General features: G+C 41.5%; 1 protein-coding gene across 5 annotated transcripts in view; it reads left to right on the forward strand.

Moving 5' to 3' along the window:
* Window positions 1-13,821, forward strand: part of Pcca (propionyl-CoA carboxylase subunit alpha) — a 334,592-nt gene that overhangs the window by 20,587 nt on the left and 300,184 nt on the right. For all 5 annotated transcript variants that reach the window (XR_015638170.1, NM_019330.2, XM_087586568.1 and 2 more), the window contains 3 exon segments: window positions 467-544; window positions 6,843-6,890; window positions 6,983-7,051. Coding sequence is in view for 4 of the 5 variants with exons in the window: in NM_019330.2 (NP_062203.2) it covers window positions 467-544; window positions 6,843-6,890; window positions 6,983-7,051 (195 nt within the window). In the remaining variant the exon portion in view is untranslated.

Raw genomic sequence — 13,821 nt, forward strand, 5'->3', positions numbered from 1 at the left:
ATGGTGGACTGGTCTACGGCCATACCACCCCGAACGCGCCCGATCTCGTCTGATCTCGGAAGCTAAGCAGGGTCGGGCCTGGTTAGTACTTGGATGGGAGAATGGTGGACTGATCTCTGCCTCCAAAGCACACCCCTAGTCCTCAGTTTAAGTGCTGTAAATCCCTGTGGCTTGTGGCATTTCTGATCTTGCACTGTCAGTCTGCAGAGTCAGAACTGCCACACCCGACAGAGGCTGCTTGTGATGGGCCACCCCGCGCTCTCTCTCCCGTCTCCGTGTTTGCTGCTCTTCTTACGGGGGACCTGTCTGTAGGTGAGGTTTCCCTTTGGTAACTCAGTTCTATTCTTAGCACTTTGTGTATACACTGAAAGTCTCAGCTACAAACAAACCAGAGAAAGAACCCTGAGAAAAGGTAAAATCCACAAGAGTCTAACTGCTTCCACCTTTTTTTTTTATTTTTAAATAGCGTGCTCCAGTCTATTCACAGCAATGCCTAGTGGTGTCCCGAAGTCTCAGTTCTGTGGAATATGAGCCTAAAGAAAAAGTAAGTATTTTAAAAATACTCTCAATAGCTAGGCTAGACTGGTTTTACTTTCTTGTTGCCACATGATGTTCAGTGGACTGAATTGTAGTGATATTGTAATTATTTATTGCGTTGATGAAGTATTGTAGACTGCTTTTCTATTTTCCCTTTTTTATTTTTATTTTTTTTTAAAGATTTATTTATTTATTATATATAAGTACACTGTAGCTGTCTTCAGATACACCAGAAGAGGGCATCGGATCTCTTTACAGATGGTTGTGAGCCACCATGTGGTTGCTGGGAATTGAACTCGTGACCTCTGGAAGAGCAGTCGGGTGCTCTTAACCGCTGAGCCATCTCTCCAGCCCCTATTTTCCCTTTTTTATATGTGTGTGCATGCCTGCATGTGCGTATGTGTTCATGTCCACCTGGAGGCCGGAGGAAGACATCTGCGGTCCCGCTCTATCGTTCTTTAACTTAGTCCCTTGAGACAGGATCTCTCACTGAACGTGCAATTAGGCCTTCAGCAAGCCCCAGGGTTCTCCTGTCCCTTCCTCTCACTGTGCCTGAGTTATATGCACTGAGTAGCCATTAGTAGAGTACAATTTGAATTTGGTAGTGTTTCTCATTAGCATCAAAGGTGTTAGAATATGGATTCAGGGGCGATGACGTAAGTGGTTAAGAGTTTATTTCTCAGCTCAAAATTGCCTCTAACTACGTTTCCAAAGGATTTGCTGTGTTCTTGTGAAATATTGAACTGTTTTATGTATTGTTAGAGTCTGGGGTATGAGGAGACCTGACCTTCTTTATAGTGACCTCAATTCTTGTGTATGCTGGGTATCTCACACCAGTGCAGGGGTAAGATGTAAAGAGCTTGGAAGGGTTCCTTTTATGCCCAGTCCGCATAACTGCTTAAAGGGAGGTGTGACACGGTTCCTGCCACTGGGACATCGTCAGGCTGGTGATCCCACTTGTGCTGACGGTTGCTGCTGCCTTGAAGCTGATCTGCTTGTCTTTACTACTCTTTTTTCAATCTCTCTTTCTGGTGAATATATTTACTCCATTATTCAGAGCCAATCACTCCATAATAAAGGAAACTGATGGAATTTTCAGGAATGAGGAATGGAGGTGGTCATGAGGCTGGGGAGGATGAGGAACAGGCCTTCTGCTGGCCTTTAGAATCTAGACAACATAACTACAGAGGCAATAAAAGCCTACAGTGGTCCTTTGTAGGCACTGTTTGTTGTGAGACTTGGCCTTGAACTTTGAATTATGAGGAGATACATGTACTCTCCGGTTCAGTGACTGCTGTATTAAGTAACCAGGGTGAACTTGGGGACACCAGGTATAGTGAGTTAAAGTGGCCTCAAGAAGAAAAGGTATGGATGAGAAAAGAAGGAATCTATAAAAAACAAGCAAATGATAGATGGGTTTCTCTCACAGGAGGGAGGCTTATATACAATCTACAAACAAATACTATTAGAAGGAGAATATATGAATGTGTGGTGGTTTGAATATGCTCAGCCCAGGGAGTGGCACTACTAGAAGGTGTGGCCTTGTTAGAAGAATTGTGTCACCATGAAGGAGGTGGGCTTTAAGATCCTGGTCCTAGCTGCCTGGAAGCCAGGCTTCTCCTGTGTGCCTTTGGATGAAGATGTAGGACTCTCAGCTCCTCCAGAGCCATCTGCCATGTTCCCACCTTGATGATAATAGACTGAACCTCAGAACCTATAAGCCGGCCCTAATTAAGTGTTGTCCTTTATAAGAGTTGCTTGGTCATGGTTTCTCTTCTCAGCAGTAAAACCCTAACTAAGACAGAGGCCATGGAATTGCTAGGATAAGAAACAAAGATTGAGAATTAGAAGATGATGTACAAGCATATAAAAAGCTAGTACTTTATTTTCTAGTTAAGTGAAGGGTTGGAGATGACAATGTCTGCTTTACTTACATAAATTTTAAAACTTTGTAAGTAATTATTCTAACCCTAGTAGTCTGTCACTTTTCTGTACTTAAACAATTACTAATGCTGCTGTCTGCTGTACCAGGAAAATGCAAGAGTTGCCCAGCTATCAGCGAAGAACAGACAGTGTAGAAACTATAAGGAAATGTGCTTTCGCTTTGTGTTTAATTTCGGTTTTAAGGAAGTAAAGGTTTAAGATCTGGGATTTATAAAATTTATGAATCTAAAAATTATTAACAGTGGTCAAAGCCTTGATTATGTAGCTGTAGTGAATAAAAGACTGGGTTCAGGCTCTGGTGGGAAGAATGAAAGAGAATGAGAACAAAGAAGAAAAAAGAATGGGTAACAGGAAGAAAGGAGGAGGAGGAGGAAGAATGAGGAGAATCTCTGGGCAGAGAGAGAGCATGTGAGCTGACAGCCTGCATCCACTACTGACTCCGAGTCAGTATTGAGTCAGCACCGCTCCATCCCCCCTTCTCAGGACCATCCTCACTCTGAGGCTGGACCTCGGCACTTTTAACTTGGGATTCCAGAGAATTAGGGCTACTAATTCTGGGTCTTCGGTGTGGCAGAGTATCCTGGTGGTGGGAATGTCTGGTGTATGCTGCTTACCTCATAGATGATAGAGAGCAGAGGGACAGTGGGGTCCTGGACAAACTCCATCCAGCACTCAACCACAGGGCCCAACAATCTGCTTTCTTCAGCTAGGTATTTCCTGAGCTTCCCCATGTAGTATCTCCTGGTGGAGCTACCCTTTGTTCAAGTCTTTTGTGGGGGTCACTTAGTGTCTAAAGTATAACAGTTTTCATTTGAACCTGTCATTGAATCCTTATTAAAATTAAATTAAATTAATTTTTATTTTTCTATGAATGTATATATGTATGTACTGGATATGTGTATGTGTGCATACACATGTGTAGACATCTGTGTGGAGGCCAAAGGTCAATGTCAGATATCTTCCTTTGATTGCTCTCCACTTAACTAATTAGTTAGTTTGTTTATTTTGAGACAGGATCTCCTTTGTAGCCCTGGCTGACTGGAATTCACTATGTAGATGAGCCAGGCCTCAAACTCAGAGATTGACCTGTCTTTGCTTGGGATTAAAGGTGTGTGCTGCCACACCACCTTTCACCTAATTTATTGATACAGTGTCTCTCAGTGACTCTGGATCTCACTGATTGGCTTTATTATCTAATCTTTGAGCTCCAGGGATCCTTTTGTCTCTATATACCTTCACTCCCAGTGCCCAGAGCTCGAGTCACAGACATTGCCATTACCCCAGAGCTCGAGTCACAGACATTGCCATTATCCCAGAGCTCGAGTCAGACATGTGCCAGTACACCCAGCTTTTGTATGAATGTTGGTGTTTGAGCTCAGGTTCTCAAGTTTGCACATGGGTGCTTTACCAACCGAGCCATCTTTTCGGTCCTTGATTTCTTCCTCATTCAACATTTTATTAGTGACTCATATCAGGTTAAAATAATGTAGGAGAAATATATTTATTAATAAGAAATGTGTCTACTTGGATAAATATGCACTGTCAAGCATTTTTACTTATTCGCTTATTTGAGATGTGATCTCAGACACATGATTCTCTTCCCTCAGCCCTCTCAGTTATGAACTACAGCTGTGTATAGCCATGTGTATCCCTACAAGAAGTTTTAAAGCTTGAACATGTTAATTTGTTTCTTATTTGCTCTTTATAACAAGACTTGGTTTAATGGTAATTTGTTTGATGTGAACAGCAAGCTTGAGTGGCTCAAAGAGTGGGCCAGCTCAGTGTTAGGGCCTGTTTTTATATGCTTGATCTCAGGTGGCATTTATGTCAGATAAAGAGAGCCTGTACTAACATACTCTCCTCATGTCAATCATGGGGTGCTCTGGCATGAGTACTGCATTGAATTTGGGTCTTCCCACTGGTTCCCCTTGCTGACCATGGTATCCTGCTGCTCAGAAGCATTCAGTAACTGACTGACTAGAGTTCTATTTCTACTCCTCCATGGAGTACCTGGAAGACAGAATGAGCGCATTCCTTCTCATATTCTATGAATGGGGAGAAGGGCCTGGTGGTTTAGAGCTCATTAGATAGGCTTAGCACAGAGAACAGAAGGCAAGAAAGAAGAGAGCAGAAAGGATGACTAAGAAGAGCTTCAGGAAACTTTGCACCATCATTAGTGCAGCTACAGAGTAGTCCTGGAGGGGCCCACTGCCTCATGTGGTACCCAGAAGCCCTTGTGTGCAAGGGTTCGGGCTCCTGAATTCTGGTTCTGCTTCTCTGTCTTTCTTCAGGGGACTACCTTAGCGGAGGCCCTTACAGAGAGTACCAAGTCTCTGTTCTTTAAATGGCAGTAAGTCCTTTCCGTATCTGCTGTGTCAGTGTCCTGAAGTCCCCTATTTTATCTAATGTGTAGCCCAGACTGAAAATCCCTTGTAGCTTTTTGGAGCAACCTTCTTTCTTCAGTATGACTGCCTTCGTATATTCTGTTCATGCCACCACTTTGCTGTACGCAGGATCCTGGACACAGTGTTAGCATAGCACTTAGCACAGTTGGTGTGATCGCACCATGCTGTCCACTGAAGGTGCAGTTGATGCTGATAGTTGTTTATGTGTGTGTGGATGGATTCAAAATGGGCTTACTCCGTGTGTGCATACTCTTAGACATGTGCAGCCTATTTGGAAGACCAGCTTTGGGGCAGGGACAGGGCATATCTTCAGTGCTTTACATTTTCTGAGGGGCTGCAGGGATGGCTCAGTTGTTAAATGCACTGTTGTTGTTGCAGAGGAGCACATCTTAGAACAATCTGTGGCTCCATTTCCAGGGTGTTCAAAACCCTCTTCTGACTTCTACCAGTACCGAGCACACACATGCACACACACACATTCAGACAACATTTATACACATAAAAGTAAATAAAAAGTTTCTGAGGCATAGATATCTGATTTATTTAAAAGAAAATTCGTTGCTGGAAGGCTGCCGCGCTGATTCATATTGAGTTTGTGCAGTGCTTGAGTGTGTGAGGTGTCAGGTGCCAACACTGACTTTCACACGCACTGTTTGCTGGTTACACAGATCGCTTGCAGGCTGGCACCAGTGCCAGGAGTGAATACCAGCCACTAGAGCTAACAGGTCTGTTTTTTAAACTTTCTATTGATTTTTTGTGAGTTTCACATCATGTACCCTAATCCTACCTGCCTCCTTGTCCCTTTGTTCCTGCCCCTTACCTTCACAACCCCCCCAAAGAAAATACAAAACAAAAATAAAGAAAAAACAAAGCGAAAAACCCTTCTTGTCATGGAAGCTATGGTGTGTCAGTGTGTCCCACAGTATACCCGTCTGACCATACACACCTTTACTTGCAAATGTTCATTGCTTAGTAATTGGTCTTGTTAAGAGGCCTCTGGCTTCTGCTACTCCATCAATACTGGACGCCCCCTGGATCCTCTTGGAGATCCTGCAGCTGTGGATCTGCAGGACTGGCCCTCTGACACCTGGCTGGGAGCTGAGTTGTTCAGCCCACTCCCTCTCCTGCACCTACAGCAGTAGGGTGAGCTCTCCAGCACTAGTTAGAACTAGACTGTTTCAAATGCAGCTCACATGGCTACATGTGTTTTTCTTAGGAAATATATACTGTTCAACAGTTACTGGTGCCATTTGGATAAAGGAAGGTGGCGACCTCACAGTCTCACGCCTGGGTAAGAGTAGATTATCTCAAGGGTCCATGTGACCAAGACTGTGACTGCCTCCGAGTTTCTTTAGGTTGGTCTCAGGCTGGTAGTACAAGGCACGTGTGTTACAGAGGTTAAGTCTTTCCAGTTTTAAGATTTCAAACTTTCCACATAGGCTAAACTACTATCTTCCCTAAGACGCATGAGTGCCTTCTATTTTATTTTATGTGTATGAGTGCTTACCACCATGTTGGAATGTATACTATGTTGTGCCTGGTGCCCCAGGAAGTCAGGAAAGGGTATTTGGTCCCCTGGACCTGGAGTTACAGATGGTTATGAGCTGCCATGTGGGTGTTGAGAACTGAGACTGGGTCCTCTGTGAGAACAAGTTCTGGGAGTTGAATCCAGAAACTTTGATGTGGTAGGCATGTTTCTTTGTGGCAACCAATATAGTTTAATTATTGAATAAATTAACCTAATCAATTGGTGCTTTAATCAAGTTATTATAGTGCCAGCTCCAATTAGATGAATTTAATTGCTTTCTGGTTGAGAAAGGAACATATTATTTATAGCATTTACTATTACTCTAGAAAGTAAATGTTTATTGATAATTGTGGAAAATACTGTTTTTTTTGTTTTTGTTTTTAAATCTCAAAGTAATATTAACGATTTTCTTTTTTGTCTCTTGTCAGACTTTTGATAAAATTCTTATTGCTAACAGAGGAGAAATTGCTTGTAGGGTGAGTAGGATTTGAATTATTTTCTGTTTCGCTTGGAAATACATTAAAGCTCCTTTGCATGTGGATCTTAACAAGTGCTGTGTTTTGACCAGGTCATTAAGACTTGCAGGAAGATGGGCATCAGGACAGTTGCCATCCACAGTGATGTTGATGCCAGCTCGGTAAGTAACTTGTTATTCAGTCCAATCAGGACTTATTTGGGTCTACTAGGACAGAAGCGAAAGATACTTGCTTTATGTATCCTTCACTTGCAAAAGGTATGTTCGCTTTCCAAAACCAATAGTTCCCTGTTATCACAAACACAGTGGAAGCATTACAATGTCTTAACTAAGTTTTTTCTCACCAAGATTTAGACCAAGACTTCCAGGTTTGTTGCTGGTCAACAAAAAGCTTAAGCCAAAGCCTGAGAAAGTTAGGTTGGGAGATGAGTGGGGCTGTTTACACAGTGCCTGCTTGTGGGCATCTCCCCAGCATAGCCCCAGCATCACTCGGGAAGCTGGCATTGCCTCATCTCCCCAAATGTGTTCAGCTGGAAGTTTGATAAAGGAGAGAGAGGCTGATGCTGATTGGGTCTGAGCAGGGGAAGGTGCAGCATAAAGCAGTGAACGACATATAATTTTATGTGGCATTTTTAACACAGCAGGCATTTTCTAACAGTAACGAACTATGAATGAGTACAGAGAGATCCCGTGGGGAAAGAATGCGAGTGTTAGAACTTCATGGACTGAGATGTGAGCCGCTATACTTTTAAGGCACTGTTTTCCCCTTTATACCACTTCTAATAGTTCAGTAATTAATTTAGTAGGAAGATCTTTAAAGTATGGTGATTTTAATAAAAGGTGTTCTATTTGAAACTGTTACTTATTTTGTCTTCCTGTGACTTCTGTTTAAAAAATCTAGATGAAAGAATTACAAACTAGTTTGCTGAAAATAAATGTTTACTACATAATTTATTTGATGAATGTATTGGAAGTATCTTTTAGTAAAAAGTAATTAAATTTGTTTTGCATATACAGTTTGGTTTGAAAAAAATTGATCCTTGATCCTTTGCTAACTTTTAAAAAATTTGATGATTTCAGTAGTAGTTCTTTTCATCCTCATAAAGTTTCTGTTCACGATGATCCACTAAGAGGAGCTGGTCTTGGTGCAGGACCCGGGGTTCTGATTGGTTGTGTTGTGTTTGTAGACAATCCTGCTTGGGTTGCTCTCATTCCTCCTGTAACCTCAGACTGCGCGCTCTGTGCTCGCTTTGATGCATCTGCTCTGATGTGTCTGTGCCATTTTACACTTTCTGTAGGTAAATGTATATTGCTGCAATTGTCTTTAGTTCGGTTCGTGTTCTGTAACCAAGTTGAGCTTCTGATTGTGCTTGGAAGATACTGCTTGGTAGTTTTCCTGTCTTTGGTTGGTATCAGACTGTCTTAGCAGACTGGGTGTGGTGGCACATTCATTTACTTTCAGCATTAGAAAGGTGGAGTCCTGCACGTCTCTGAGTTCCAGGTCAGCCTGGTCTAGAGAGTGAGTTCCAGGAAAGCCAGGGCTATACAGGGAAACCCTGTCTTGAAAAACAAAAATAAAACAACCACCAAAAAAAATTAATTGAATATCTTAGCCTCATAGATTGAAAAGTTTTCTATTTTGGTAATGATCAGGTAAATGGAACTGGAAACACTTACAAAGTGTTGGCAATATTAAAGTGTTTGGTAAGGCCTGCATGTGGTTTCTCTTTGGGTAGTTTTTTTTACTTTTTGCTTTTTGTTTTTTATTTTTGGCAGATTCTCTGTTGTTATTCTGAATTCGTATGTTTCTAGGAATCTGTCTACGCCATTTAAGTTTTCTGGTTTATTGGTATGACATTGTTGCAGTATTTCTTTTTTAACATTTATTTCTATGAGTGGGTGGTCATATCTCCATATTCATTCCTGACTTTAGATGTTCGAGTCTTGCTTTCTTTCTTGGTCTCTGTCATGGTCTAATCAGACTATGGCAACATAGTACCATAAATGTGATAGCTTATAAACAGTAGGAAATTAATTTTTATAATTGTAGAAATTGGGAAGTGGAGATAAGGGCACTGGAAAGTTTGATGAGAGCTTCCTTTCTGTTTGCAAATGAAACTTTTGAGCTGTAATCTCACATGTGGAAGGGCTGGGAACCTTTTTCATGCATCTTTTGAGCTTGGTAATCTTATTCACGTGATCTTGACTATGACCACATAGCATCATTAGACATACTAAGTAATGTTCCAGAGACAAGAACTATAGAATGGTGGATAATAAAGGCAAAAATAATTTTGAGTTGAGTTTCTAGTCTACAAAGGATGTGACTTGAATTAATGTGAAAATTAAAATTAAAAATTTAGGGCTTGCATGAGGACATCCAGGTTTTATACGGGGAAGCTAAATATTTCATATGCTAATCATTTCTGAGTTACTTTGTATGTTTTTCTTTCTAAACCCTAGTAAACCTAGTGTTTTTGTTTTGAAACTGAACAAAGTGTAAATGTGGAAGGGTGGCCTGGAGTAGTGGTTCTCAACCTCTCTAATGCTGTGACTCTTTAATGCAGTCGAGTCACCTCAAGTCACGGTGATCTCTAACCATAAGGCTATTTTCATTGCTACTTTATAACTGTAATCTTGCTACAATTATGAAACATAATGTAAATATCTGTGGTTTTTTTTTTTTTTTTTTTTTTTTTTTTTTGTTGATGATTTTAGATGACTCCTGTGAAAAGGTCATTCAACTTCCATAGGGGTCTCGACCTACAGGTTGAGAACCTCTGGCCTAGCGGTTTCCCAGGAAACTTGACAGGGAAAGCACATTCTCAGCTGGGGTAAGCTAGGGCCATTCCTGTTAGAGGAAGGGGAGGAGACAGCTCTGGAATAAGGCTACTGGATCTTGGAAAGAGGGCTGATGTGAGAGAATTCCTTGACTTGCTAATGAAGGTTTTATCATAATTATGTTGACTTATAAGGTACAGGACAGACTTCTCAGCACAGTGGGTCCCTGTTTACTGCGACTTTAGGCAGTTCCTGAGAGGTGTGGACTGTATTTCCTTGGTTTGGTGAGCACATGGTGACTTTGGAGACTGCTGCATCTCCAGATGCACTCAGATGCCCACCATCCATCCTTCCTCGTATTTCAAGTGAAAACTCTAAAATGTTTTTTCATGTAAAGGAATTAAGGTATTTTCTATTAAACTACTAAAGTTAGAAACTTGATTTTTGAGAAAAAAAGATTTTTAGTCAAGCTAAATTGAGTAGGTCTAGACTCTTCATTTCAGAAGAGGAGAACTGGTTCTGTGCTTCAACTCTTGGCCCTGGCTTTGCTGTTCTCCCATTTCATTGCTGTGTACAATCATTTAACCGAACACTGTCTGGTATCCACAGCTGGGAAACAAGGCCCTAAAATTAGGAAAGTGTTTATGGTGACTTCTGTCGCACCCAAAACGCCTGCTGTTTGGAGTGTGATTCCTGGTGGGTACGGAGTCTCCACCTTAGGACTTGGTAATGAGATAGAGTGGTGTATTCTGGGATGGCTAACAGTAAGGTGAGGTAGTCATCACATTTTATGCCTACCCTTGATAATATTTCCCTGCTGGCTGGGGAGGAATGGAGGACAAAGAGAACTTCGTGTTGCTTAAGTAATTAGTGTATGTTGGCTCAGCTGAACAAGCTGGAGGGCAGTGATCAGGTACCTGGAACTGGAATACATCACCGTACACTGTGGTATGAGACCTGAGGCAAATACTAGCATTTTAGGAGGTTGTTGGAAAAGCTTCATTTCGTGTCTTTAAATATATATCATCATGAATTAGTATATTTATATCTTGGTTAGCACATCTCCAGTTTTACCTCAGATCCCTACCAAGATTAGTGCAATTGAAATGTAATTGTTTTGAGCATTTTCCTCTTTTAGATGACTTTCAGGCATTTTCAACTGTTTCATGCTGGAGAAGAGTGTCTTTTTGTTTGTTTGCTTGTTTGTTTGTTTTAGTTCTGAGACAGGAGTCTTGCTAAGTCTCCCAGTGTGATCGTGCACTCATCTGTAGTCGACCAAAGCCTTTCTGTGACAGAGCTTCTGGCCTCAGCTTCTCCAGCAGTTAGGATTTCAGGCTTCTGTGTTACCAGGTTTAACGTGTTATGTTTAAGTATCATCTCTTTTTACATTTACTTTATTATATCGTCATAAATCATTTATCTACTTATTTACTTTCTATCTCTCTATCTCTCTGCCTGCCTGCCTGCCTACCTGTCTGTGTGCGAGTGTTTTGCCTACAACATGCCCATACATGACCACCATGTGTGTGCTTGCTGTTCACAGAGGCCATAAGAGGGTGTTAGATCTCCTAGGACTGGAGTCACACAGACAGTTGTGGACTACCTTGCGGTTTCTGGGAATTGAATTTAGGTTCCCTGGAAGAGCAGCCAATGCTCTCTTGGCTCTTTAACAGTGGAGCCATTTCTCCAGGCCTGCTGTGTGCACCTGTCAGGTGTGTGATTAGAGGGTAATTTGCAGGAGTCCTTCTCCCACCACCCTGTGGGTGTAGGAATCAAACTCTGGACACCAGAGTTGGTATTAAGTGTCTTTGCTTACTGGACCATCTTGCCAGCCTCTTAAGTTAATACTTTCTTTTTGTTCGTTTGTCTTTTTTTCTCTACACAGGGTTTTCTGTATAATCACCCTGGCTATCCTGGAACTTGCTTTGTAGACTGGGCTGGCCTCGAACTCACAGAAACCTGCCTGCTTCTGCCTCCCAAGTGCACCGCCACGCCTGGCTAGTAACACGTTCTTAAGTTGCCTTGACTACTAACGTGTATATTTGGATACTGGTCATCATAATCCATATTTTCCAGTTAGTCTTTTAGGATGTCGCACTTCCTAACAGTTAGGCCACCCTTGAGAACCTAGGATTGTTCTGAGTATTTTTATCAGTATTAAACAGATGCTGTCATGCTTCAGTGAAGAATTTCCTGAGCATATAAAGCCCACCAGGGCCACTGGGCAGCTAGCTGCTCTTGTGCTGCATTTGGAGGTCTCATTGATTAGACTTACTCTGGTGATTAGGTAATTAAAATGCTATTAACTATTTTGGGGAGGGGTGTTAACAGTGAGCAATGAGGGTGCAATGAGGTTTCACTGCGTTGCCTTGAGTGCCTTGGCTTAAGTGATCCTTTATCCTCATTGTCCTGAGTAGCTGGAACTTACCATCAGGGCCTTTGGGCCCAGCAAATCAAAGGGTTTTTGAATGGGATATTTGCTTAAAATCTCACTGTTGTTCACTTTTCTTATAAAACTTAGCTATTCTTTTTAGAGCAAGATATACTCTATATACTTATGCAAATTTGAAACATTAGACCTTTCCTTGAAGAACTAATCAGGAAAAGAATGCATTTGAGATGTTTAGACATTTTTTCTGCTATTTTTGTCTTTAGAAAAACTTATTCTGCAGAAACATTATACTCTCTCAATTTTAAATGTTTTGATTATCTTGGCTTAGCTAAATTACTTCCTCTGCATTTTGGGGCAAAATGGAATAGGATAGGATCCCTGGTAGGAATTTGTTCACATTAATATGGCTCATCAGGGACATTATATTTAATTGGAGACCCTGCAGAACAGTGGCAGGAGGCTTGAAGAGAATGATTTAGCATTAGCAACAGCCCGTCTGGGAGCTGTGCACTAATCAAGGTGCTGGAGTGTTAGTGCTGGGGATGATGGGAACTATGACGATCATGACATGTAAGCATGCCTGTGCGAACTGGACAGGCAATGCGTTAGTTAATCAAGACGTGTATTAAATGGCTCCCATGCTGATTCATTATTATCTACCGTAGTGCCTGTCATGTTGTGTATTTAAAAAATACAATTATTGCCGAATTCAGTATGTACTCGAGCTAAATTCAGCCTTCACTCTCTTATTTTCAACAAAATAGCCTCGATTTGCTTTGTCCATATAAAAATAGAGAATTGTGTCAATTGTGCTGGTTCTGTGAATTGCATTTTAAATAGTTCCCATCCGTTTAACAGAGTGTACCTCTGACTTCATGTTCCTTTAAGAGTCTGCTTAGCCCTTTCTTATGTTTATCATAAGTACTCTGACTCATTTCCTTCTGCATAAGTGATCTGGGTTCAAAACTGCAATTTATGTGTCTTTATTTTTCAGGATGAGAAATAATTCAAGCATTTCAGAGAGAAACTAATATTGAATACACGGTGCTATAGAAGAATCAAAGCATTCACCTTTCCACCGTCAAATGCTCTAGAATCAGAGAGGGTGGACCCTCCTCTGTGTCGTGGGTGGGCTCTTTATGCCAGGTAGACCCATTCTGGGCCCAGCATGCGTAGAGCCGTCTGCCATGAAGCCATCCATTAGAAATGCTAGAAATGTACATATTTTGGGGAAAAGGAGCTGATAAATTGAATTCCTTTAGAAAATAAATTGAAATGCAGCATAAATCCATAAGCAAACTGTATTTTATCTGTAGACAAATTTATATTGGCACTGTACAGATGAACACAGTTTTTAAAAATTATAAACACTGTCAAATTTAATAAAACTTTGTATGGAACTGTGACCTTTATTTATTGACTTAATTAAAGCAACATTATGGCTGCTGCTTGAAGTGCTAGTCTGTGGGTGGCTGTTAGTGAAGTCCGTTATCCGTGCAGTCTGTGATAGTGGTCAGCAGTGACAGGAGTCAAACTTGCAACCAACACCCTCCCTTGGGAGCTGTGGGCTCAGCAGGCAAAATTGTCACAACCCAGCAAAGCTGCTTAACTGACTGATGGCTTAACCCCCTGGTGTCCAGGGTAAGCCAGTCATTCCAGTGAGGAGGGGCTGTGACTTTATCTAGGAGTTGGGCAGAAATTGCATCTGGACGGAAGAAAAGTCTTGGTATTAATATCTTCATGTATGAACTATTAGATT

The sequence above is a fragment of the Rattus norvegicus genome, chromosome 15 (assembly GCF_021556685.1).
Source record: "Rattus norvegicus strain SHRSP/BbbUtx chromosome 15, alternate assembly SHRSP_T2T, whole genome shotgun sequence".
Classification (NCBI taxonomy): Eukaryota; Metazoa; Chordata; class Mammalia; order Rodentia; family Muridae; genus Rattus; species Rattus norvegicus.